The sequence below is a fragment of the Thunnus thynnus genome, chromosome 14, assembly GCF_963924715.1.
Source record: "Thunnus thynnus chromosome 14, fThuThy2.1, whole genome shotgun sequence".
NCBI lineage: Eukaryota > Metazoa > Chordata > Actinopteri > Scombriformes > Scombridae > Thunnus > Thunnus thynnus.
In genome coordinates, this window is record NC_089530.1 from 20,591,651 (window position 1) to 20,618,657 (window position 27,007).

The 27,007-nt window shown below is 40.6% G+C and overlaps 1 protein-coding gene across 1 annotated transcript in view; it reads right to left on the minus strand.

Annotated features, from left to right (window-relative positions):
• Positions 1-11: 11 nt before the first annotated feature.
• Positions 12-27,007, minus strand: part of pcnx2 (pecanex 2) — a 33,595-nt gene continuing 6,599 nt past the window's right edge. The window contains exons 5-39 of the mRNA XM_067611056.1: positions 26,454-26,980; positions 26,059-26,253; positions 24,580-25,056; positions 24,283-24,478; positions 23,221-23,371; positions 22,924-23,066; positions 22,382-22,460; positions 21,982-22,117; positions 21,197-21,339; positions 20,513-20,666; positions 20,112-20,144; positions 19,400-19,571; positions 19,102-19,212; positions 18,655-18,746; positions 18,163-18,272; positions 17,568-17,676; positions 16,863-16,955; positions 16,528-16,678; positions 15,030-15,171; positions 14,766-14,943; positions 13,641-13,749; positions 13,419-13,548; positions 11,864-11,922; positions 11,371-11,586; positions 11,026-11,279; positions 9,023-9,256; positions 8,335-8,438; positions 7,629-7,773; positions 7,187-7,417; positions 4,993-5,150; positions 4,714-4,830; positions 2,295-2,473; positions 1,170-1,336; positions 976-1,050; positions 12-305 (exon numbers count right to left, since the gene is read on the minus strand). Coding sequence (XP_067467157.1) covers positions 12-305; positions 976-1,050; positions 1,170-1,336; positions 2,295-2,473; positions 4,714-4,830; positions 4,993-5,150; positions 7,187-7,417; positions 7,629-7,773; positions 8,335-8,438; positions 9,023-9,256; positions 11,026-11,279; positions 11,371-11,586; positions 11,864-11,922; positions 13,419-13,548; positions 13,641-13,749; positions 14,766-14,943; positions 15,030-15,171; positions 16,528-16,678; positions 16,863-16,955; positions 17,568-17,676; positions 18,163-18,272; positions 18,655-18,746; positions 19,102-19,212; positions 19,400-19,571; positions 20,112-20,144; positions 20,513-20,666; positions 21,197-21,339; positions 21,982-22,117; positions 22,382-22,460; positions 22,924-23,066; positions 23,221-23,371; positions 24,283-24,478; positions 24,580-25,056; positions 26,059-26,253; positions 26,454-26,980 — 5,864 coding nt within the window. The remainder of the gene's footprint in view (positions 306-975; positions 1,051-1,169; positions 1,337-2,294; positions 2,474-4,713; positions 4,831-4,992; positions 5,151-7,186; positions 7,418-7,628; positions 7,774-8,334; positions 8,439-9,022; positions 9,257-11,025; positions 11,280-11,370; positions 11,587-11,863; positions 11,923-13,418; positions 13,549-13,640; positions 13,750-14,765; positions 14,944-15,029; positions 15,172-16,527; positions 16,679-16,862; positions 16,956-17,567; positions 17,677-18,162; positions 18,273-18,654; positions 18,747-19,101; positions 19,213-19,399; positions 19,572-20,111; positions 20,145-20,512; positions 20,667-21,196; positions 21,340-21,981; positions 22,118-22,381; positions 22,461-22,923; positions 23,067-23,220; positions 23,372-24,282; positions 24,479-24,579; positions 25,057-26,058; positions 26,254-26,453; positions 26,981-27,007) is intronic.

Consider the following 27,007-nt stretch of genomic DNA (forward strand, 5'->3'; position numbering starts at 1 on the left):
GCACCTTAAATTTAATTACAAGACATCTTTTTGTAGTACATATGCCTGAGTGAAGGCCATATTGTAATGAGAGGATGTGTATAAATAAGCAGGGACTTTGTATGTCCACCTGTTGATCTCTTTCCTACCTGTGTGGCTCTGCTGCTCGACCTGTGTGAGGGCCCGATGGCGATGTTGACGCTGGACGAGGACTGCGTGTCAGTGGTGTTGCCCCCCTCAGCGGCGGACAGCCCAGAGATAACTAAGCCGCTGGAGAAACTACGCTTCCCAAACAGCAGGCTGAGCGTGGATGAGGACGAGGACACCTGGCGAAAGGCGACACAGAGCGAGAAAATGCCGTTCTTACATACAGCACAAGTAACTCGCAAGACACAGAAAGACAAACATGCTCATGCACAAACAATTATCAGAGACAGCAGGCTGTATCTAATAATAACTCGCAGTCGATACACTGTAATCACATGCTTTGGCCATCAGCTGTGAAATTGTTTCTTGGATGAGTTTTTATAATAATGAGAAAGCTGAAACCCTGAACCTGGGCTTAAACTACTGATAATAACATTAACTCAATTAACATCTGCACAAACAACATGCAGTGTAATTCAGGTGCTTTGTTACTTTATGTTCCTCTCACGAGTTTAGACAATTTTCTGACTCCTACGATTCAGGAAACATCTATTAGACTAATCCCTTGAACCTGAGGCTCCCTTTATTTCTCCCTTTCATTTGTTATGAATGTTTATGGCATAAACATGTCTCAAGTGTAAATATGTTGTTATTTTTGCTACAGGTTAAGCTACTTGGAAATATCATCATTTGGCAAGTGAGTGGCACCATAAACGCTCTTGATACTTTTTCATAATCACAAAAAATCAAATGTAATCAAAGTAAAAGCAAGCATTTGTCACCACTGTCGTGTTGAAGTGTTTTGACCGACGGGGAGTGTGTATAAATAGAAGTGTAATAAGCTCCTACCTGGCTGGAGCGCTGCTGATGCTGCGCCGCCTGGAGCTGCGAGCTAATCCCACCGGCCCCTGAGAGACGAGGGACCTGAAGAGAGAGAGAGATCCTCTTATTGCTTTATTTTCTTAGTATAAGAACACTTAAGCAGTTACAACTGAGCATGTTAAACTACTTAACAGTTTATTTGTATATGTGTGTGTGTTTACCTGGGAGAAAATAGAGGCTATGGAGGTGTTAAAGGACAATTGACTGTTGGACAGACGCTGAACAAGCCCATGGTTGGAGCCTGAGTCCAGAATGGGCCCTGATTGGCTGCTGACGGGGGGACGCTGACTCTGAGGCTGCACCGACCTGCTGCGATACTCTCTCCTGGCTGGAGAAACACATGATCACACACATCGGCATGTATAAAATGCAAAATAGCCTTCGCAACAAAATTTTCTTTGTTGGATTTTGTAAAAGTAAATCATTTTAAAATTTTAAAAAAGTGTGTGAAATGTTTAAGTTTATGATTTTGAGGATGAAATCAGGACTGGAAATTGAAAGATAAGTCTGGTGTAAATCTATGTTTTTCTTACTGCCAGCGAATCCCACAAAAACATCCAAAACCAACAATGCTTTAGTCTATCTAACTGTCGTTCATTATCATCATCAGTTATACACTTACATCTATCTTAAAGATGCTAACATTAGACAATATAAGCCAGTGGTTCTCAAAGTGGGGTCCAGGGACCTCAAGGGGTCCCCAGCAAAAAGGGGGATAATTCATTTTCACTATAATTCCATAATCCATAGGTAACACAGCGACTGAATGTATGACTACTTTGGTCATGGGTTTCATACACTTTCTGGAACAAAATATTGAAAAGCAAAATGGGGGTCTGTGGTCTAATTTGTATCAGTTTAGGGGACCTTGACGTAAAAAGTGTGAGAACCACTTACTGCTGGTCGTACCAGACCAAGTGTAGCAACAAAACTCCTGAGAGTACACAACTGCAATTTATTGCTTCATCTTTAATTTGTAAGAAGAAGAATGTGTCATTCTGACTTTTAAAAGTTTCATAGTCTCGCTTTGAAAATATATAAATATCAAAAACTATGCAAAACTGTATAAAAACATCCTGTTTATATGTGTAGTATTGTAGTCTGTTCATGTATCTGCATTGTGTGTGTTTGCTCTTGTTCATATCGAAACCCGGGGATTCTGGGATTGAAGCTTGGTTTTAGGACAACGGTTTGAACGTTCAGGTTAAAGGAAGGGACTTGGGAATCAGTGTAGTTAATGAAGAGTTTCAACAAGGATAGTGGGACACGTTTATGTGTGTGTGTACCTGCGTTGTGGTGTCTGTGGCTGTGTGTCGTCCTGGTTCTGTGCTGGTAGAGGCTCAGGCTGTTGGAGGTGACGGAGGACGGCCGGTTGTGGCTCAGCGATGATGAACCGCCCGCACCGCACTCCACATCCTCCATGTTCACACCGCTGTTACAGCTGGTCAGGTTGTCCTTACGCACCCTGCCGCACACACACACACACACACACACACAGCTTTGATTTATTTATTCATGTCCACATCAGTGCAAAGGACACAAACTGGCAAAGGGCCATCAAAAATTTAGCAAGCCTCAACTATTCCAGCTGGTTAACCACACACACACACACATAAATTTACAGTCAGAGAGAGACAGATGTTACATAAGTGTGCTAGCATACGTGACACATACTAGCGCAGTCTTCCTCTTAAATTAGTTAAATGTGTTCTGGCTGACAAGGCGCAGTCCGTCTCCTTGGCTACTTAGTAAAATTAAGACAACGCCTTTAACTCAAGGCCGATGAAACAGGATTAACAATCTAATCTAATCTGAAAGGAAAACCCAGCTCTTAAGAAGCTTAAGAGAGAGCCACACAGTCACAAAGACACACACACACACACACACCATTAGCTGACCTGCAGAGGTTAATGCACAGCCTATACGATAAGCTATGCAGTAATGTGTAATGGAGGGATTGAGACTTAAAAGGGAGGATAAAAGGAGAGATGGTAGGTGAGGGGAGGATGTAGATCTGGAGGAAGAGAGAGAAGAAGGGGAAGGAAGGAGCAACACTGCTGCAACAGCAGAAAGTCGAAGCCTGGCTGCCCTCCCAGTCTGCAATCCAGTTCTCTCTTTCCGTCAGGCGTACACTCCCACTGTCCCCACACATGTATTTAAAACTACATTAAGTTGACGGGAAAATCTCTCCCCAGCACCGACTTCTTCCACAGAGAAGCACTCAGCTGGAGAATTACCCCTCATCCAGAGTGATTTACACCAAATACAGCCAGATTAATACTGTAGGTGGACATTCTGATCTTACCATCATGTCACGTGCCGTCACAACTTTTTGCCTCTAATGACAGTTCCAACTTGGAGCTCTGCAAAATTAGATTCTCTTATTTCTAGATTTTTGTCTGTTTGTTAATCTTATTGAGGTTAAGGCAAGGACATTTCTGATAACATTCATTTACTTTCTCTGTGGTTTGTCAAACTTGTAACACCTCACGATAAAGGGCTTCAATTCTTTATTGCAACTACAGATGCTACAGATGTAAGAAGTCCAAGATGACATCTTGTTTTGTTGGACTAAAACACCGAAACCCAAAGATATTCAATTTAAAGTTGTAATCTCAAAGATTTTCATTTAAATAAATGTCAGTTAAGTCACTATCTATCGCCAAATGAGGCAGCACAAAGGTGAGTGAGCCTCTAAGCCCCCTGATGAAAGCTCTTGCATTTGCAGTATCATGATTATTACGAACTGGGTGTCCAGTTAGTGATACATTTTCCAACACCCAGAGAGGTAGGCGGACCTAATGCAACAGATTCAATAATTTAATTCGATTGTGCTGGCGTGATGGCACTCAGTGACACCGTTTGGATCTCTGGGAGTGGGGTCCAAAAACACACCTACAATTACCGCTTAACTGATTAACGTCATATTGTTCCGCCAAAGAGAACGAAACAGAGATCTTCAAGATTGCTACTTTAAAATCACATAACACAAAGAAATGAAGCAAATGCTCACATTTGAGAAGCTTGAACCAGAGAATTTGTGCTTGAAAAACTGAGTTAAATGTTTAATCCAATGATCAAATATGTTTTTCAGGTTTTGCATTAAAAAAAAAGCAAGAAAGAAAAACTCATCTGTGCATAAACTGCAGGTGCATCAATCAAAATTACCACATTAATGATGACATTAAAAATTGAAAAAAACCACTGTGGGTCTGGTGGTTTGGTCGAGAAAATACTGCCAGCATTCAACCTAATATGTCCCATTTTGCAGAAGTGTTTGCAATAGTTATTTAGTTACTTCACCATTAAAATATTTTATCATGAAATGTTAATTTTGTCTTCCCTGATACATCTCTCTGCACAGGAAGAGGGAGGTTCTGAGCAATAACACTCTGAAAGTGATTATGTATTGAGGATCCTCAGAGATTCATGGTTGTTCTAGGAACTGAACCCATGACCTTTTAATTACAGCACCGTCTCTTGACCCACCAGACTGAACTAATTAAAAAATGATGAGGGAGTCTTTTTTTTTTTCTATCTTAAGCTTGTGAAGAATTTTAATTTAAGAGCACAGTCACAGGGTGAGTTTGGTTGAGGTGGAGCCTCAAAAGATGAGCTTTGCCTTTACGAAGAATTACAATCTTGACTGAGGTGAGAAATATAATGTTTTAAAATGCAGAAATGTATTTATTTTAAAGTACTGACCGTAGCCATTTAGAGCAGAGCCAGGAACGAATAGAATCCAAGCTTAAAGCCCCTCCTCCAATGCTGCGGAGCGTACGGTGTGTTCCTGCGTACGATGTTGTCAGTGGTGACACATACCTGAAAATAGCAGAAAAATAACTTTAATACTGTGAGTAGAAAATAAACTTCATACACTATATAACAATTTTTCAAAAACATGTGTGCTATTACGGTGAATTGATTTCCATGAATGCAAACTTTCATACAAATTCAGTCCTAAAACCCGTGACTGACACATACATGGGGTAACCCAGTGGCTGGTCGCAGGACGAGTTGACCATGTTCCTCAGCGCTTGCTTTGAGTTCTGGATGCTGCCACGCTCTGGGTTACGGTTTCGTAAGAACACCAACTCTTGCTGCTGGCCCGCCCACAGACCTCGCACACACTCTTTATTGATCTGCAGAGAGAGACGAAGAGGTGGACAGATGGGATGAGACAGATCACAGGTCGAGAAGAGGGAAGACTAGGCTGAATCTGAAATGTGTTTTTTTTTTAAGCGGCATTAAAGAATTGAGGTTTCATTGTCTTCTGTCTGCAACAAATTAATTGCAATGAAATCAACCAGTCTGTAGCTGAGGTTATTCTAAAAGCCAAATAATAAGTAAACTACAATAATGAGAAGAGAGATTCAGTAGAAATATCTGGTGAAGAGACAGTATATCCTAGTGTCATATAAGACCATTTTGTTGTTTGCTTCTGTGGTTTTATCACAATTGAAGCCTTAGTTTTAAAGTAACAGTTTGACATTTGGTGAAATAAACTCAATCAAGAGTCAGATGAGAAGATCGATACCTACAATCATAGGTACAATAATATTTGTCTGTGAAATATGAAGCTGGAGCCAGGACACAGTTAGCTTAGCTTGGCAAAAAGACTGAAGCAGAGGGGAACAACTAGCTGGCTCTTGCTGCATTGAGGCGATATCAGAAGAACAGGAAGAACAGAAAAGCATCCTGTTATTCTGACTTGGGAGCATTAATGGGTGCTCCCACTGTTAATTTTGAGATAAACATCCTAAATTAGCTACTTTTGTTGTGTTATGTATTTGTAGCAGTTCGTTAACAAGTGAAACAGTTGCACAGTGTATAGCTCCTTTTGAATTAGCTGATTAGCTAATAATCGCGGATAATACAAGGGGGGGACCCAAAAATTCCTGGAAGCCATTGATAATACAGGAGTCTGGTGTTGTTATCGGATTTGCTGCTAGGTAGCATACGCCTGCTGCTTGGTGTAACTAAAACCGGGAGTGAAAAGGAGAAGAAACTCAGGAGGTTCTGGACATGGTGACAAAAGATGACTACAGGAAATGTTTCCAGGTATTGGAGTGCGATCACAACATTAACAAGTGTATCACATCTCAAGGAGAGTACTTTGAAGGGGATTAGAAACATACTACTGGAAGATTTTTGACAGTTTTTTTTTAACAATTCCCTGAATTTTTGGATCCCCCTCGTATAGTAATCGTATTAGATTTTATTTAGATGTAACTGTCAGTGATAGTCGCTTTTCAGTCATGTTGCAAGCGGTTTGTTGACATTTCTGTAGTTCTTTTAGGCAAGTGGGAGACATCCTAGCTTTCACTGACTTGAAATTACAACTAGGAGGCTCATGTGAACAGTTTTTCCTACTACAGTCTGAACAATCTGACGTGAACAAAGCATCTACTTTTATTTTTGGGCCAAACAGTGCAGTGACTTCCTGAAGTCTTGTCTTCATCGTGACATTACAACCAGACAACCAGACTCAAGGAAGTCACTGCCACCGGCGATGAAATAGTCCAGCCCATAAACCCCCGTGAAACCACAAATAGGTGTTTTCACATTTCAGTTTTTGTACAGATTAAACAAACAAGATGCAACGTGTTAAATAGAAGTGCTGGTTGGCAGAATGTAGAAACTATTCCTCCTCTTATCTGTTGGTGAACTTTTGAAACTTAAGTGCTGAGAGTTAGCTGGAAATATGAGCACTTAATAGTCATAATCGCAGAGTCAAATATATTGATCACCAACCCTATTGTGGTCATTTTTGCAAGCCTGCACTTCTCAGGAGACACTCTGCCTCCATTCATTCAGTTACTGCAGAGGAGCATCACAGATACTGTTCAGACCAACTGTAGTATGTTTTTTACGAAGCAGCCCAGATTCTACAATGCAAGGATGAACTACAAAACCTTGTCCAAGTTGGTATAGGCAGGAGGTTTTCATACTATATATACACACTACAGAGTCGACTAGGCAGACCTTACAGGCAGTCAGGGAAACATCTGCATTCAAACTACGCCACACGTTTTCTCACCGGCTTCCCCTCACCATCTCACATTACTCATTCCCTTTCCTACATTTTCTTACTCTGTGCTATCGCAGCAGCCTGAAAATTGAAATACATTTCACACATACAAAGCCACATTTCCACCGACAGCCTCCGTCTTTTTACCTTGATGACCTTGAAGCTGAGGTGGCGTTTGTACAGCATGATGATCTTATACTCGTCTGTGCCGTCATCAATCATATGTCTCAGAGTGAGCAGCGTGTCACGGCTGGATAGCACCGCCTTACGCCAAGCGGGGTCACTCTCGTGGCAAATGACGAGGCTGCTGCGGTAGTTTGTGATGGCTTCATACAAGATAGATGCCTCCTCGGTCTCCTCCAGACACGTGAAGTGATCCTGAAGGAGCAGGGGACAGAGGCATGATGGAGCACTAGAGAATTTAATCAGATTTATACAAAAAGGTCTACTGCAGGGATGAGAAATGGCCATCATGAGGACCTAATTTGACCTAATTAAATGAGGCACAAATGTTTACGATACAAAAGAAATAGTGAAAATCCGCAGATGTACACAGCAGAGCAGAGAGTACAGAAGCACTTTACTGTACCTGGTGCAGTTTGAGGCTCATTCTGACCGCAGGAGCCACAACTTTCTGCAAGAGGTCCAGATCAGCAAAAACCCACTCATCTTTTGTGGCGATGCGGAAGTCGCCTTTAAACAGGGTGTTGAAACCATACAGAAATGACTCCAGACTTTGAGGTGAATGGTGGGGGGTTTGTGGGGAAACAGAGCAGGGATAAAAAAAAGATAGAGAGAAAGAGAAAAATTATGAAACTGTTAAGTATCTTAACAATATAAACCACACAAAGACAAATAGTCATTTGAGTGCAGTCAGAGAATTCTGTCTGAATGATGTGGACGGTTGAAGATTTAGCAGCTGATGCCCCCTTGTGGTGTATCTGTCTAACTGCAGGTAAATATCTGCTGCTGCTGCCTATCAACTGACCTCAATCCTGTTTTTACATAACACACTTTTCAACAATTTTTCAGGTAAATTGTACAATTAAATGTCATTTATTAATTTGAAATCCTTTCTGATCCTGAATGCATAAAAACACACTTCAGTCTAGTTTATATCGTATTTTTAGATTCATTAACTGTGAGTAACTATAACTTTTATTTGAGTGGTTTTAATCAATTATATTAAAATCTGTATAACATACAAAACACTTCAGTAAGTGATTACAGGTAATTAATCTATATATGTCTACATACAGTATATTTGGTGTGACGTTTGTGTCACTGAGGTTTACCTGTTGGACATGTTGTGTGACGCTGTGCCGAGGGATCTCCTCCCCAGGACTGAGAGAGCGTAACACAGAGTCACCAGAGGAGATTCTTCATCACTTTCCACAGGCTGCACACAAATACAAACACAAACTTACTGTAGGACTGACATGAAGGTACTGGCATATAGGCTAAAGATGAAAAATAAGGACAGATTCTACCATAGTGCATTTATGGTGATCATATTTAGTGTTCTTATCATGAGAAAAGGATTACAGGAGCAATTTGCAACTTTAATTGGAGTTTAATTTTTTCTATAATGCAACATTTGCTTTCCTTTTACTCATTTCACATTATTGCATAAATTAAACAGAATTAATTGCTGATTTTTTAAAATTAATTCATTATTTAAGTGATTTTTTTCACTGGCCCCTGCTTCTTAAATGTGAATATTTGCTAGTTTTCTTAGCCTTCTATGATAATAAACTAGATATTTTAGGTTTTGGACTTTTGGTCAGACAAAACAAGCTATTTCAATACGTCAACTTGGGTTGAAGGAAATTTTAATGGGCCTTTTTCACTATTTTCTGACAGTTTAAAGACAAAAGCAATTATAAATGAAGTGATAATACACACATACACAATACACACACACATAATACACAGCAGTAGACAATGATTCTACTGTGACCCGTAACAAGGTTTATGACATACTGTCTCCATCTTGCCAGCGCAGTATTGGATCCATTCCAAGTAGACATTGCAAAAGCTGGCGCGCGTCACCCCCTGCAGGCAGTGCACGTAGTCCTCATCAATCTTCACACTGAAAACCTGAGGATCACGCTCGATGTGGTGCCACTTGGTGTAGGACTGCAGTGCCTCCTGGACAGTCGCATCCTTCAGCCAGGTGGACAGTTTGGGAGACTGGACCAGATAGTAGATAATACTCTGAGAGAAGAGAGGGAAGATGGAGAGATGGAGGGCAGAAAGAGAAGAATGAAGGACGGTAGTGGAGTGTGAAGGGTTACTATTAGACAAAAGCAAGATACTCAACACGAGGAAAGTGAAAGAGAAAGATATGTGCCCTTGTACAGAGTGTAGTAGCTGCCGACCACATCTGGTATCACTATTGGCAGGCTGCCATTTGTGATAATGATTAATGCATAAGGTATTGGTTTATCTGCCAATTAAACTGTTTAACCTTTTGGCAGGGGAACCTTTTAAGAGCCTGTTGAGAATAGTGGAATATTCAATTTTCAGTCTGCCACTGGAGAGAGGGCAACTGAATATGTCAAAAGTTGATGCATTATTAAAGCTGTACTCGGTTTTTTTCAATAGCAGTGACTCTGAATTACAGCAAGAGAGGAAAACATATGCTTAAATACGCAGAAATCACAGACTATGGAACAAGCGTTCTGAGATGCCTTATACAAAAAGAAACTGAAGAAAAAAACAGATCTAATAATTGTAAGTCCAGCTTTCTTTGGACAAATTGATCACTTTCTGCTGTACTGGTGCAAAAAATGCAGTGGCATCTACAAAAATCAGGCAATCTATGGTTGGAAGTTGTTTCTTACAGAATAACTAGACATTTCTTCACCTACAAATAACCAAAACTGTGTTCTCTGGGAGCTCTAGCTTTATATTTTTTGACCTACATTGAAAAGATAAGTGTATTTCTATAGATTATTCATTTAGCATTTTGCCAAAGAAAGAAAGAAAACATGGGGAGAGTAACGGGGGGAAGGTGACATGTTACAAAGGTCCCCAGTCAGGATTATTATGGGAATGTTGCGATCATATGCATCTTAAACCACTTGGCTATCTAAACGCCCTAAAAGTCTTGTATTTTAACTCTACAATCTTGCCTCGAGTAGCTATAAACAAATTGGTGTTACACTATTAACTGTATATTGTTCTGCCACCAACAATTGTACCCATTCAAATACATGCAAACCACAAATGTTAATACAGAGTTCAGTGATATGGAAAAATGAAGATACTTTACATCTGTTTGAGTAGAAAAAATACTACCAATGATTATTCTCATTATCAATTCATTTGTCGATTATTGTCTTGAATAATCAATTAGTTGTTTGGTCTATGAATTGTCAGATAGTTGTGAAAAATGTTGATCAATGTTTCCAAAAGTGAAGTCCTCCAATGTCTTCATTTGTCTGGACCAACAGTCCACAACCCAAAGACATTCAGTTTACTGTCATAGAAGACTAAAGAAACCAAAAAATATTCACATTAGAGCAACTGGGATTAGAGAATTTGTTTTTTTTCTTATAGAATGACTCCAATTGATTAATTGATTAACAAAATAGTTGGCAATTAATTTAATAGTTGGCAACTAATTGATTAATCAACTAATCATTGCATAATCAGGTCATCCTCAGGTATTATATCTTATTTTATAAAATAAAAAAGAAAAGACACATAGACAAAATATTTAAATACAAAACTTTATCACTCTCTAGTATTCCACTAAACTATGTTGTCAAAGTGGCATAATCTGGGTTAGTAACTGATTAGCAATGCTAATTTCAACAACAGAGATTACAAAAACAGAATCTTTTCATTGATAGACAATGAAAATCAACATGTTGCCCCGCTCTAGTAAAGTGGTAATATCCTGATGATCAACATCATCAAAAAATGTGTGCAAAGAGTTGTGTAAAGCAGCGCCTCAGTACACAAACATACAAGCGTACCTTCAGGTAGTAGGTGATGAGCAGCTTTCGGAGGTCGTAAACTTGCAGCATGGTGGCGGCGTTGTTCTCGCTGATGCTGTAACCCTCCAGCAGGTACTTGGTGGCCATCACCTCCCAGGCCAGCCAGCGCAGGTTGAAGGCCGCATTGCACGACAGCATGTGGGGCAAGTGGCCCGGTTCACAGCAGCAGCATGCATCGTCCTCCTCCACACCCTCTGTGATGGCCTCCACCTCTCGCTGCTGGCAGTACGTTCCTGTGGATGGAAAGAGATGGACAGTTATTCAGAGAGACGGATAGAAACAAAGAAGGGATAAAAAAGGAAGGGAGGGATGGTCGAACTTTACCTCTGAACTCCAGACCTCTCAGCTGGAAGGTGACCAACCCATTGCCGATCTCAATGAGGTGGACCAGGGCATTGAGGTAGTCTGAAGCCAGGATGAAACAGTCTCCGGCGCTGTAGTTGCCCCATCGGCCCAACATAAGGTCCCCACAGAGTGAATGCTGCAGCGAGCGTGTCAGGTACTCGTAGAAGATGGAGTTTAAGTTGTTATCATCACACCCTGAGAAAGAAGGGCAGTCAGAAAGAGTTAAAAAGTTAGATCAAAAGCTAAGTTTCTTTTTCTCACTGATTCTAAACTACAAGAAGGTAGTTTGTGCCTTTTGTGATTGGTGGCTATGAAAAAAAAAGGCTCTGATAACTTAACAAAATCTTGCTTCAATCATGTATAATTATCCTAAATTATTCTACAGGATCACAAGCATTTTTTGTATATGGCATCTTGATTTAGAGAGGACAGGAAATCAAAAAAATCCTGAAATTAATGTAATTGTAGTCACCCGTCTCCTTATCCACTTGAGACACCAGTCTGCTGTTGGAGTTGTCGATACGCTTTGTACTGCAGAGGATGAGAGGCAAAAATATTAAAGCATCAAAAAGGCTGATGAGATGCAGTAATCAAAAGGCATCATTAATACTGTGTAAAGTTGAGTGAATAAAACAAACAAACTTTTTTTAGGATGGCATCGCTGATACAGAAAATATATAGACTTGAAATCTCCCCAAGAATTTCTCAGACACAGTCCTCCTGAATATCTAATCTTATCTGATGCAGCGTGAGAAACAAAAAACAGCTCACACTAGTTGTAAATGTACCCTACAGCAATCAGAGACGCTTAAAACTAAATATTTCAGGATGTTGTTGTCCATATCTTGTCACGTTGTCTTGGTGTTTGGAAGTTCACATTGACAGCCTGCACATCTATTACCTAAAGCATCATCATATGACCCCAGGAGAGATGATGCTGTCAATACATTTTATTTCATGAGTTTCAGTTCTCATACTGACAGCACAGTCTAAATATAATCACAGGCTACTTCACAACAAAGCGTCAGGAGTATTTTTGGAGCGAGTTTTCAGCGAGCTGCAGTACAAACAGTCACTCACATCAATAAGTAAGAGGACACAGAGGGGTTGGATTGTGTAAGTGTGTGAGCGAAACACAGAGTGAAGAGGATGGCGTCTGTCTGCAAATCTGCCAAACTCAGCTCAAAAGGATGAGATTGATTCTGCCTAAAGTAAATAAATAAACTGATGGATGTGAGAAATGCACACTCAATCCATTACTTATAAGAAGAAAGTCTACTAGAAGAATTGTCTTCCTCATGCACATTCAGACAGCAAGAACACATTAGACGGAGAACTAGCATATGTCACATGGATACAGTGAACAGCACTTGTTAAATATTGATTTTGATGACTAATATTAACTTTAAAGTTCATTTTTTTTCAAATATATTTGTTTGGTAAACACTAAGGAGGAAGCAAAAGCAAAATAAAACGGGATATTCTATATTTTTGTTATCATCAACAAATCAAATTTTCCGACTTCCCTACCATCTTTGTGGTCTCAGTCCCAAACCCATCGGTTTCTACTGAAGACCTAAATCTTTAAAAATGGGTCACAAATATAATGTTTCAAACATTGACTGATTTGTATAAACATCTGGGCACTAAAGTGTTCAGCAAACATTACTCAAATAGGTGCAAATTGTGCATTTGTTGGGAACTATTTTCAGCCACGGATTAATACACATTTGGTGCACTAGTTAGTATTTAAATCAGCAGGACAGCCATATGTGGGATTGAGTCAAAGTAAACTACAATGACGAAACATATCACCCATTGCAACTGTGGCTCATTGATTAGTTTTTAATAGTTTTTGGACAATAATGGAGCTCTATGGCAAAGAGGAATAAGCGACTGTATATCAGGCTTTGGATACACAAGTAGTAATTGTTAGGAGGCTCTCAAGATTTCCTCACATCTGCAAGCAAATGATCTTCAGTGACACCTCCAGGTTGTCTGGAAAACTCACTGCATCGGGATCTTACTTGTAGTTTCGCTCCCAAAACTTGATGGGCCGTGGATAGGAGGAAATGAAGATGGCGCTGCCCAGGAAGGGAGCCAGTGGGGCGTAGAAGATGGTGGTGAGCAGGGTCTGGAGCAGGAGCATGGCTGAGTCTAGACACACACACGCCAGTTAAGAAAAAAGAAAAGTGGGTACTGATGCACTCTCACACACATATACACGCAGGTCTTGAGAGAAAGGATACGAGGCACTGCAAATGGCTGAGCAAAGGCATGGAAAGCGCTGCCCCAGGCGATCTGCCAGGGAGCGATGTAGACCAGGATGAAATGGAGCTTCAGCAACAGCTCACGCATCTGGATAGAAACAGAAATAACACACTGTCAGTCCCAAATAATCAGAGCGCAACAGAAGAGTAGTTATATTAAAGGGATGCTGTTTTTTTAACTCGGACAACCTCACAGAATAAAATAAAGTGATATCTATTACACTCCACTGTAAATGTAAAGGAATGCAATACAATATGTTTATAAGTCTCACTTAAAATCAAAACAAAAGCCAATTCAGTTCAAAACTTCACACCTTTATAAAAAGACTTTGGTGTTTGTCCATGTCAGTGATACAAGTAGTGTCACCAGCAGGTTGTGCTGCACAAAGAGAAAATATGTTGCTTCTGTTGTTTTTATTACTGATCCTTCTTTAAAGTGGTCCTCCTCAGTGATTCGGTATTGCTGATAGATGTCCTGACTTTAAGCCCCAAAAAGACGGATCCTGCAATTCCCACAATGAAACTCAAAAGCATCTTTTTGTGTTAGAGCCTCGCTGTGTGGTAAATGCCTACATCTTTCAAACTCCACACCTCCCGGCTTTCTCTTATAAATTTATAGTCTCCACGCCCAAACTGAACTGATGACATCTCTCAGGTTATTTTCTCAGACATGACAAAGCTTCTCTAGAACCACAGAAGACATTACACAACTGTTTTTAGAGGCTGAGTTGTACTCCCCATGATGAGTGAACTGACCTGTGCTGTATGTGTAAAATCTGTGGAGGGGCCCCTTTAAGTGAAATCACTTAAATAATTTTAAAGGTCAGGGATGAATTGAGATGTCAAGAGTCAAGGCAGACATGACATGTGTCTGCCTGTTTACTAGAGTGTGTGTATCTGACTGTTGACATTTTAATTCTTACTTGTATGTCTTGTTCAATGTCTGTATGAGTTTGTTTCCATTTCTCCGTACCTGTTGCTCTCTGTGTTTCTGAATCCATCTATCATAGAGATAATCCTTCTATCAGGATGCATACGGTATATTCCCCCACACAGCATATTAGTTTATGGACACATTCTCCTAAATATCATCTATTTTCTCACCTTGTGAAAGACGATGGACATGATGAAGAAGTCCAGCAAGAAGCTCTCGGAGGCATGCGGACAGTCGAAGTGGAAAAAGATGAGCGTGAAGAGCAGGGTGAGGAACTGGAAGCTGGGGTCGCAGAAGGACGAACGCAGAAGTTTCAGCCCAGCGACTGTCGTCAGGAGAACATCTAAGCTGAAGGAGGGACAAACAAACAAGGGTGAGTTAAGACAACAGATGACACACACCGATGGACAGGCTAGCTCTATGTGTCCACTCACTGAATTCCCAGCTTCTTGCGGTGACTGAGGTCGAAGCCGTCGTTAGTGAGCGCGCTCAGTATGATGGCGGGGTACACCACGTACTTCTCAAAGCACAGGAGCCCCACGTACAGTCGCTCAAACCACATTAGCACAGCGTCCTCTTTAAGACAAGCAAGAATAATAAACATAACACAAGAAGATCAGAATGACAGCTTTCTAAAGCAAGGGGAGATGTAGTTCAGGTGTTTTAGAAGTTTGTTTTGGAGGTCAGAGGGAGGGGAAAAGGAGAAGCCTTTTTGTATTTACCTTGACCGAGGAGTTGCAATGTTTGGGCCTATATGTTTGTCTGTTTGTCTCAAAAACTACCTAAAATATTTCAGTGAGATTTGATGATAAATTAGGTCATGGGCTGACCCTAAACCGGTGTCCAAAACTTAGAATTTTGGCAAAGCTGTTTTTTCAACGCAAATTTCATACAATATTAACCACATTGTGTGCATAAAATAGCCCAACAGAAGTCATTTATTTGCTTCTAGCCATGTAAGCAGTGTGGCTCTATGGATGACTGTCTGTCAGTCCACCACTTTAGTCCACACTGAAATATCTCCAAAAAACACTGGAAGGATTACCATGAAATCTGGTACAGATATTCATGTTTCCCACAGGACGTATTCCTACCTTTTCCACTAGTGTCTCCATGAGGTTGATCTTTTTGGTACTGAATGAAATATTTTGGCAACTAATGGCTGAATTGCTGTAAATTTGTTACAGACATTCAAAGTAGAGAATAAATTCCAGAAAAACTAACGACATTCACTTAAACCTCCGCTGGACCTTGTGATTAGGGCTAATTAGCAAATATTAGCATGCTAACAGGCTAAACTAAGATAATGAACCTGGTGATTATTACCTGCTAAACATCAGCATGTTAGCTTTGTCATTGTGAGCATATTGGCATACTGACATTAGCATTTACTGTAGCTCAAAGCAAGTACAGCCTCACAGAGCCGCTACCATGGCTGCAGATTGACTCTCTTGTTGATATCATTACTGCTCTGTAACTGCTTGCTGAATTCTTCTAGATGCAGCCTGTTTGACATAAACTGCCATAACTCTTAAATGCATTGCACCATTGCAACCAAATTTAGATGACTTGTGCACACATCTACACTGAGCAAGCCTGCAAATTTTTATGACATTTCATCAATGGGCAATACAACAGTAACATGAATTTAAACAGCCATAACTCAGTTGTTGTGGATCAAGACCTAATATTCACAAGTTTGATTTTAAGTAGTTACTCTCCAAAACTCATGGTTTCCACCTGCCAATCAGGATCGTTGTGGATTTGAATCCAGATGCAGATTATACCACATTTTCTATTATCCAAAAATAGTAATTTAAACAATTTGGCGGCGCACACACGATGCATGTAAACACTTGGATCTAGCTGATCCAGGGGTTTACATGCACCATTAACAGACAGTTCTGGGTTTTCTACAGAAGGCATCCTGACCTCTGGGTTCAAATTGGTGGTACTCCTTGGTCTTGAGGACCGGATGGGAGATCCACAGCCATGGGTGATGTTTCCTCAGCTGGGGAATCAGGTAGTGGGTGACAAACCCCACCGTCACCGCCAGCGCGTACAGTACGATGGTCACAAAGGGCTGGAGACAAGTCAATAGATAATGAAAGAAACATGATGAAGACGAGCATTTAAATGAGAGATATTAAATGAACAGAAGATATTGAATGAGATATTAAGCTGATCAGTGGGGTGTTGACATTAACGATTACTGTTTAATGAGTCAAAATGAGGTAAAGTGATTGGAAAGCAATCAAGAATCTCACCTTGAGAGACAGGAACACAGTACTGGCAGTGATGGCAAAGGTTAGGATGTAAGCAACGGAGCACACGACAACATCTGACAGCAAAATCTCCTTCTGCAGAGCACGAGAAGGAAGGAGAGCTCCAACGATTAATAATCCACACTGAATGAAAATGAATTCATTTGTCAGATTCATTTAGGTGTGTGATTATCTCTTGCTAATTGTTCTGAGCCTTCAGTTTTTGGAGATCAAAGCTGCTGCAGCATGAGAACAGTTAAGAGTTTCAGAATCCCCATTAATACTGTAAAAGGCGGCTGGAGGCTTGTTTCCTCTGATGCATAATTCCCCCGTAATTACAGACAATGATCGACAGCGAAGGTTGTTTTATAATCTGGCTTGCAACATTGAGTTTAAGACACATACAGCACATATGAAATCCAGGACTTACTGTAAGTGCAGAGTTAATGAGTATTGATTTTTAAAGTGATAATTAGGGTGAGCTGACATGAGCTAATATGGCTCTGGGCTGCTGCAATTCACAACCATAACAACTGTTCAATGAATGCTCAGAGGACTAAAATAAACCCTAAAAGTGTTTGTTTATGCTGGAATAAATTATCTAAATCGCTGAAAATAACCTGAACCGTTACTCATCATCATTATTGATCAAACAGCAGCATTAGCTTGAGTTTTTCAGTTTATTTCTACATATTAATTCTTGGTTACCATAGAGTTCTGCAGTTTCTCTGGTAGCGGGTCTTTAATGTCGGTGTCTTCTTCCTCCTCTTCCTCACTCTCAACCAAAGCAGGCACTACCTTTGACTTGATCAGAGATCTGTAAATAAAAATGTCACATGTATAGGTTAGGACATTGAGTTAGTTGTTGAATAACCAACAGATTTTTTGTTTGAAATCCTAAAACAGTTATAGTTTGATTTCTTATTTTATATTTCTAACATGATCTTTGCTAAGCTTTAAACAACTTGAAGTAAAACTACTTAAGCAGAATGAGTAAAAGTGAAAAATAATGTTTACTAAATAAAATTGTAATATTTTTTTCACTTTATGTTGACAACTGGCTGTCAGCTTGAGTGAAAATGACTCAAGAAATGATAAAGTATGAGCGTTTTTTCATCTAAAGTAGAGCATAGTCGATGCATTAACCACCTGCCTTTGTTTCATCATGTTGATCAATTCAACTCTCTTTTATTCCACGCACCTCTCTAATTTTTCATTCAACGATTATTACAGTAGTTAAAAGGAGTATTAAATGGATGGCAACCAGGGAAAGTATAAATACACTGATGATACTGATACTTACAGCAGTACAGAGGGGTCACTGCTCTGTCGACTGAGGTGGTAGGAGAAGACCACCAAAAGGCCACAAAAACCAGAGAACAAGGCTGGGGTGTGTTGCTCATCCCACGGCTCCTGTAACCACACACACACACACTCTGTTGTGAATCATACCATCATGTACTACTGCTTTTACTTCTTCACAGTTCAGTTTAAAAGCTTCAACAACTCTTCCCCCAGCATCATCCTTGTAGTCACTTTTGAAGGATGACTAGCAAAGCTTTGTGTTTCGCTGCAGCTTTGCTTCGTTCCATTAGTAAAGCTCTCTGGCTGCAGGCTATTTATAACTGTACTCCATGTTTTCTTCTAATCCTACAGCCAGGAGGATGACCGAGAACACATATTCAGAGCAAAACTCTGAGGAGAGTAGAGGGAGAGAAGACTATATTCACATCCCCCTATGTACTCATTCAACTCTGTAAGCTCTGTTTTGTTTTTTTCAACCGGATATGAGTACCTTGAGAGCTCCGAAGCAGAATCCGTACAGCAGAGACAGAGCGATCAGACTGCGTAGGATGCTGTAGATTGCAGAGATGAGACTCGTAGCAGCTGAGGCACACATATCAGAGTGAAGATGAAAATACATGCAGCAGTATTAAACAATGATGAACAAAGATCAGCTTGTACTGTATCTTAGTTTATGGTTGTTCAATTACTTAAAAGATGCCCCTTATTAAAACATTAGATACAAAATTTCAGTGATTCTTTTAATTATTTTTTTAAAAACTAAAACATTATACAGATTTTACACACAGGCATCAAACCAGAGCCACAAATCCACAGATGTATCTGTAAATAACAGTTTACAGTGAACACAAAAATTTAAAATGTATATCTATCATGGATGTGGATTCATGATTCACACATTACTGAAATCAAAAGATGAGAAAAAAGATTTACTAACCTGTCCCACCAAAAAGGTGCATGTCAATCTGCTCCAGCACGTAGATGGTGAAGGTGTTGATTTGGGGGAAAAGGCCCACCAGGAAGGTGATGGGGAAGCAATGTGTAAAACCTGTTTTATGCATAAAAATATAAAGAATCATTTGACAAGAAAGTAAGAAATAAAAAACAGCTGGAAAACAAACAGGCATAAAATCGAGCTCACTTTGATTTTTTTTTTTTAGAAAACCAGGCTACATGTGTACCCATGCTTGTGTGTATTTTTGAGTGTGTGTCTCTCCTGGTACATTTCTCCCTACCCACTAGCAGGTCTCGCAAGAAGCCCAGTAAGTCCTGGCAGACGATGGTGACTCCGTACATGGTGGAGACGGGCAGGTCCTTCCTCCTCAGCAGCTGCTCCAGAATCCAGATCAGAGCACAGAAGATGCAGAAGTAGGCCGCTCGGCTATAGGCCACCAGCTGGTTGTGACCCTGGAGACACACGCACGCACACACACACAGGTTAGGATGTTAGATAAAACAGTAGAGCTTAATCCTGCTTTAACACAGCAATTTAATGATGTTATTAACTGCTCGCTGCAACGTGATAATACCAACATATGATGGAAATGACAAACTCTGTAGTAAGTGAATCACAATTACAATCACTGCTACAAAGCTGGGTTATTTAAAGTTGATTGCCAATATGTCTTCTGTATCTTCTGTAGCCACATTGCTGGTGCAACAGTCAAAAATTGTTAAATAATTAATATGTAAAAGGGAAAAATGACGTCATACGGACAGAACAGAAAACATGGAATCAATAAATAGGAGCAGCGGTCACAAGTTGAAACAAACCCACGTAGACATAATGAATGTATGTACAGTAGGCTTGACATATCTTGCTTATTTTCATGCAACCTAACAGGACTTATTTACTTCAAAGTTGTTGTTTTTTTCCAAGAAGTCTGCTCTGTCTTTGCTCTGTATAATTTCACCAGTGGTTCAGGAACAAAGCAATGTTACACTCACATGTGTTGGCGAAGCTGCATCTGGTTGAACACTCTGGAAAACAAAAAAACACAGAAGCCAACATTGAATCACCACATTTGCACGTAAACATGAAAACAATTGAAAACAACAGAGCTACTATCCAGTTTAACAGAAGAGGAAGTGAGTGGGGGCAAATAGGAACTGATGTCATGTTTTATTTTTACTCTACATTAGGTCACCATGGCACACATTTAGATTTACATGATTTATTATTAATTCCTCAAATAGAATTCAAGTTGGTTTCTGTAGTCCATCATCAAAGAAGACATTTTGAACAAATAATACAATAGCTCAAAGCTACAGTTTGCAGACATGGCTTATGGTTGACAGGGGGAGTGGTTAGTATCCTGCCTTCATGCAGAGATATGGTGTCTTTTTACCTTCAATAAGGAGTACTGACAGCTGGCGATGACCAGGCAGAACTGGAAGACCCAGAAGTCTTTGAAGCAGCCGTCGTTGAGAAGCACAAAACCGAGGAAGGAAACCAGGAAGGCCATTAAGACTGCAACTAGATTCTCCAGAACCTCTTGGTTTCTACACAAACACAGAACAGACAAAAGCATATACAGTATACAGTGGTGCACTCAGTTATTAAGCACTTTAAAATATATACAGACAGGTATCAAGGGATTCAATTAGTGCCCAGGTGATTAATTAAATTGGAAAAACGTGACTGAAACTGATCCCTAAAACATACAGTGTTTAAGATTTTTTTTTTAAGCAGGCAATTATCTTCCAGTCAATGTCATCGGGTGAAATCAGCGGAAAAGATAATGCACTAAATAACAGCACTGACATGGCACTGTGTTAAATGTAAAAAAAAGAGGTGGTCTCAGATTAATTAGTTTATAGAGAGGATATTAAAAAAATACATATGCCTTTGTCTCTAAAATTCTGATTTTGTCTAAATGAAGAAACAGTTTTACATTCATTTCAGATAAATAATTGAAACTAGGTGCTTGTGAATCTGCAAGCTGGATGATGTGAATGATGTCTGAGTTTCCAGATGTGGGAGTTTGATATTACCTGTCCAAGAGAGACAAGCAGGTGTTTTGTATTTTTACCTGTCCAATAGGGCAAGCAGGGTGAGTCGGTCATACAAAATGTTGATAAACTTCCCAGGAAACAGTTTGAGTTTGTAATAAATCTTCCTGGTCGGTTTCTCCTGAGTGGAAGTCTCTGATGACTCATCCAAAGAGTCCTCTTCCTGCCACACACACATGCACACAAACACAAAAAATCATTTATACACACATGAATTCAACTGCAATGACACAGGAAACGAGAGGAGTCTGATGTTTTATATCTACACGATTTCCTATGTAGGATCATTCAAAACACATTCAGAATCATTAAAGGTACACAGAGCAACATATTTCACACAAGCTCTAAAACACAACGCGGTGCATAAATGATTCAGCAGAGAGTCTGTGTCGTTTGAGCTTCAACAACTGATCCAGGCAGCTACTGTCACCCCTGCTGGTCCACATACAGCAGTGGAGCAGAGGGATTTAACACTGATCATTTCAAACAGCAGCAGCAACTCATATTTACATCAAAGCTAATCACAACTCTATTACCATCCTCCTCATCAGGAATGCAATTCTTTTTATTCTGCTTAAACTCTTTATTTTTGAAGTGATATATTTTATTCTTAAAACTGTATATTTTGCTGTTTATTGATTATTTGTTAATTGGTGACTGTTAAAAAACCCTGACTCCATAATTTTGTACATAAAATAGAATTTTTAAAGTTTTTTTTATGCTGTCTTATTTGCACAACGTTTAGCAAATCATGGATGCCACTGCAATTCACAACAAAAGAGAAACAGTGAAAGTAGATGGACACCTGGAAGATCTCAGGGTGCGTCCTCCGTGGCCGTAGTCTGTGTGCAGGGATGATGCGTCGCTGGAAAGGACAGTCAGCATGAGGGCCCACCAGACCGTCCTGACACTCCGAGTTGGAAGAAGTTGACAGCAGGTCACTGAAGACACACACATAAACAAAACAGGCTGATGTTAATATGTGGAAAAGGCCTGATTACATGCAAGCATGAAAACATAGCAGATGGAAAAGGTCAGGAGGTATATGCTGAAGTTGAAAGAAGGACTTGAAAGCAAAGGAGGAGAACAAGCAGGTAGAAAGCGTAGGAAAAGGGGAGATGAAAAAAGGTAGGAACAGAAGTGTTTAAGGTAAAGAAAAATTATGAAGAAGAAGAGCTTTACAAATAAAGAGTTGACATTAGTACCACATGTTGCCAGTGATGAGCTCAGCTCCTAGTGGCAGGTTGAGGGCTCTCTCTGCATACAGCTTACGAGGTCTGTCTCCTGGTGAGACAAACACAATAAAAAAAAAAATGTTTATTTTGGACACCCAGTTAATCAGCAGTAAAATCTTTTATGTGGGATTTGAATTAATTTGTTGATGAAGCATTGTCACAATACAGATAGGAATCTGAGACTGACAAAAAATTGACCAGCTTCACCTTTTGGAGGCAGTCCAGAAAGATGTTATTTAATCCACCAGATTTTTGATCTGTTTCAGAAGCAAAGCAATCGGCTGCTGGCAGAGCCTCCCACACACAGTGTATATTTGTGCAAAAGATCAAAATATCTGACCGTCCCAGCACAAATAGATTCCCCAAATTGATAGAGGATCAGACTGACTGAGTTGACTACATGTGATTTATCTCAGCTTGTCTCCAGGACACAAAAACATCACATTTCCAGGAACTACTTGTAAAATTATGCAAATACTAATTGTTAATATGGTTCAAGAGCAGCTGCTTACTGTGCACTGTATGAAAGGTATAGGCCTCTTCTTTGTTGGTAGCCTCTGGTCTGCAGATGACCTGCAGCATGGAGCTCTCTGATTGGGAGGTTTGAGAGGGTAGAGAATCATAATCTGGATCTTTTTCTCTGTCTGTCTGAGGGCTGGAGACAGAAAACACAATTAACTGGAGATCCTGGATGCTTGAGTCTATAAGTGTTTATAAGAGCTACTGTAAATGTACGTGGGTCTGTGTCTGAGTGGATTCAGCTGTGTGAATAATTTTACTGAAGCGTATGAGTGTTTAGACATGTGTACCTGTCAGGGGAGACTATTGGGATGTGTGTGGGTAGTATGGCCTGTAGAGTGTCAGTAGCCAGACTGGTGGGTGGTTTGGGTCTCTCTGGTTTGTTGTCCGAGTTGGTCTCTGTTATCGTCTCATCTGGTCTGGAAGTTGCAGTCAGACTCTCTATAAACAGAGCAAATGGATTTTGTAAAGATCAAATGAAAAGAAACAGAAATTTGTTTTTATGACATTAAATATAAAGCCCCAACTGATGGTGAGACAGTTCATATTTCAAATTTGCTACCTTTAAAATGTTAACCTTTCCACATTGTTAAAGCTGCACCCATGAACAATTCAATATTAGACTATGTGTGCGTGAAAGGTGATGCTTGTAGTGATAAACTGGCAGATAATTATCACCCAATTCTGCAGTTCCACGCAAATGGAGCATTTTAGCATATTTCAGCTAATTGTTTTGGTTTTGCTATTTTGGTTTAAAGTTAGCAACTAGCTGGTGAATGTAGCGTAGCATATAGCAAACTAAAAGAGAAACATTTCACTCAAGAGTTGGTGGAGACCAAAACAGATCTAAATGAAGAGTAAATAATGGACTGACATTCCTCAAATGGCCAGAAACACGATTCCAAATAAAAGCTAATTTTGCTACATGTCCATCAGATGTGTAAACAGGTAACTGTTTGCTAGCATGTCTGTCATAAAAACTTTATAAGGTATATCAGTGTTGGGTTTCCAGCTTCTTCTGCTGCCCAAAGGGTTAGGGTTAGGATTAGGGTCAACTATAAATTAGCACACGTTTAAATAGTACCAGAGGACCAACATTTTAACTTAACTACAGCCTGTGCTGAGTGACTGACCACCCAAAATTAGCATCTTTAGAGCCTAAAGGGGCTAAAATATCTTAATGATCTGATCTGAATGATCTGATTGTATCTAAAGTATAGCAGTAATCATCCATCACACAGGGAGCTTTATGTGGCAACAGGAGCAACAGCAGGAATGCAATTGCAGCTCATAAGCCAGTGCTGACATAGCACTCATGCATGCACTTATCTCTAAAATGTGGAAAAACAAACCCTTTTGCTGGCATTCACTCTCCTCTGAAGCTCCTGCCTCCTCTTTGCTCTCTGGACCCTCCTCTTCCTTTGTGCTGGCCCCTGCCGCTCTGGTGCTGAGGGATCCCAACAAGGAAACAAACTCCAAGAAGTTGGATTCGTTGGGAATCTGGCCCTCCTTCGCCTCCAGATCTGACTTGGAACTGGTCATGGTGGTCTAACAGAGAGACAAATGTTTGTATGTCTGCATGGACAGATGGATGGAGATTACCAGAACAGAGACACAGAAATAGAAACAGAGCTAAAGCGCCAACATACTGTGTTTTGGGAGCGATCTGAAAGCAGCACAGCATCTTTCCCACTGTCCATGCTCAGCCCGCGGATGTGAGTCCTTCCCCCGGGCCCGTAGCGGCCCAAAGCTGGGGGCAGACGGAGGAACCCTTGTGGATCCACATTAGAATCCAGAGGGTCCGTGTCGTCAGGGTGGGAGTGGACGTCGATGCCCGACGAGCTGTTGTCGTTGGTCAGCTGTGGGCTCGGTGTGCTGTCATTGGTTAGCTGCAGTCCGAGATTTTCCTGATCCGGACACTCCAGTGTGGATGACTCAGAACTGGTTGTTTCTCTACACAAGTGAAACTCTTCACTTTGGCTCGCCGTCTGTTGCTGTTTCGGGGTGGGGTCGTCCTCTGAGCCAGCTCCTTCTTCACCTTCTTCCACTTCCTGCTTCTCCTCCTCAGGGGAGTCAAAGGTGATGACAGGGATCTTGATGTGACATTCTCCTGCATCCTTTTGGGCCTGATGGTACACGCAAAGACATGTTTCACAGACTGTATTCTTTACACACAACAAAGCCTTGTTTAGGAAACAATCCTACCACCAGTAGCAGTCACAAAGACATAAGCTGGCGTGTTAACTTCTCCTGCATGGATAAGTTCTTAGATTGAACACTACAATGTGGGCTAATTTGAAATACTGTGTGTGGACTTCCACGCACACTTGGAGACTTGAAAGTGCATGTTTGTGACCTTCGGACTGTCAAGTGCTCACTACCATTGATCAAGTCTGCACTTGATGCAGACTAGAGTGTTGGGCATTTGTCTTATCCATGGCAACAAGTGAGGACTGATTTCCCACCTCATTCTCATTCAGCAGTAGATTTTATTCCGATAGTGATACAGCAGAAATAAAGTAAAAGTTTTGTTAACAATTAACAATTGCTGTCACATAATTTTACAACAAGCTTCTGCAGCCATTTCGCTTAATGCTGCATAGATTATGGGGGTAAAGGCAGGGGCAAGAATAAGATAATCCAGTGTACAGTAGTCATTACATATATTAATAAAACAGCAAATGCACAGGATAATTAAATCTATAATAAAACTACAGACCACATTTCAAGAAATTAGCCTTCCTTGAAAATAGTGTATTTTCACCTTTTTACAAACTCAGTGCAGCCAAACATTGTTCAAACCCACAGAAATGTATTTTAAATTCTTGTGGGGATCACAAAGTTTCCAAAGATACCGAATAAGTCTGGGCAAAGTTTGGGGAAATGTGTATAAAATGATAAACAAGATATTTTAAATAGACAAAAAAAAATCTTGGGTTTAAATATTTCGCTCGATGTAAACATCACATATTTTCAATAAAGAGCAGGAACAAGCTGATGCAGAATGTATATGTGAGACTGTGTCAAATAAGATTATTTAAAACAGCCTTGAAGCTACTTGAGGGGGAAAACTAGATGTTAAATGTGATTTATGGAGAGCGGTGAAATTCACAGCGGGTCGGTCTTACCTGTGCATTCTCCAAAAGGCTCTGCTTGACGCTCTCCTCCAGCTGAGCAGCAGTCTGAGGGTCGCAGCTCATGGTGATGATGATCTTGACTGTGTCGCTGTCGTCCAGGCGAGCAGACACAGGCGTGGGGCCAGAGTTGTCGACGAGAACCACTTCAATCTCGTCAGAACAATACGTCTCCTCCACTCGCTCAGCCTGACGGACATACAACACAAGAGACAGACAGAGGGAAGAAGTATTTCCATGATGTACAAAATAATCACAATGCAATGATGTGTCAATAATATAACCTCTTGTCGAGCATGAGTGATATGTAGAAGTCACATTATGTCACATTCAAACCTTGCAAACATAACTACCTACACCGATTCATGCAGTATATCTGTATGAACTACCTGTGCAGCAAGATCTGGGATGTCGATGAAGTCATCCTGGCGGTCCGGGGGGGTCTCCAGTGAGTTATTGTTGGCATCTGAGGGCTCTTTTTGCCCCTCACTCTCCTCCTCGCTCTCATCTTCACTTCCTTTGGAGGGAGGGAGACCTTCATCAGCTGTATCCCTGTCTAGAGTCTCTTTATCATTGCTATTTTCCTCTTTTTCTATCCTGTCCTGCTCTGAGTCTTTCTCTACTGTTCTTTCCTGTTCTGATTGCTCTCTGTCCGTCCCCGTCAAAGAGATCTGAACATCTGTTCCTTCTCTCACAGTTCCAGTATCAGTTATTTCTGCGTCCATTTTCCCCGTCCCACTAGCAGATCCAGGCCGCATCTCTTCTTTTTCAGCTCGGGATGGGGGCCTCTGCCGGGCCTGCAGCAGGGGGGCAGTCTGGTCGGGATTGGGGCTGGAGAGGTCATCTGGAGAAGGCTCTGGGCTTGGGTGTAGGCCTCCCTCCGTGGGCCTCTCCTCTGCAGCACACTCACCCTGCCCTGGAATCAATCCAAATATAAAGTTAT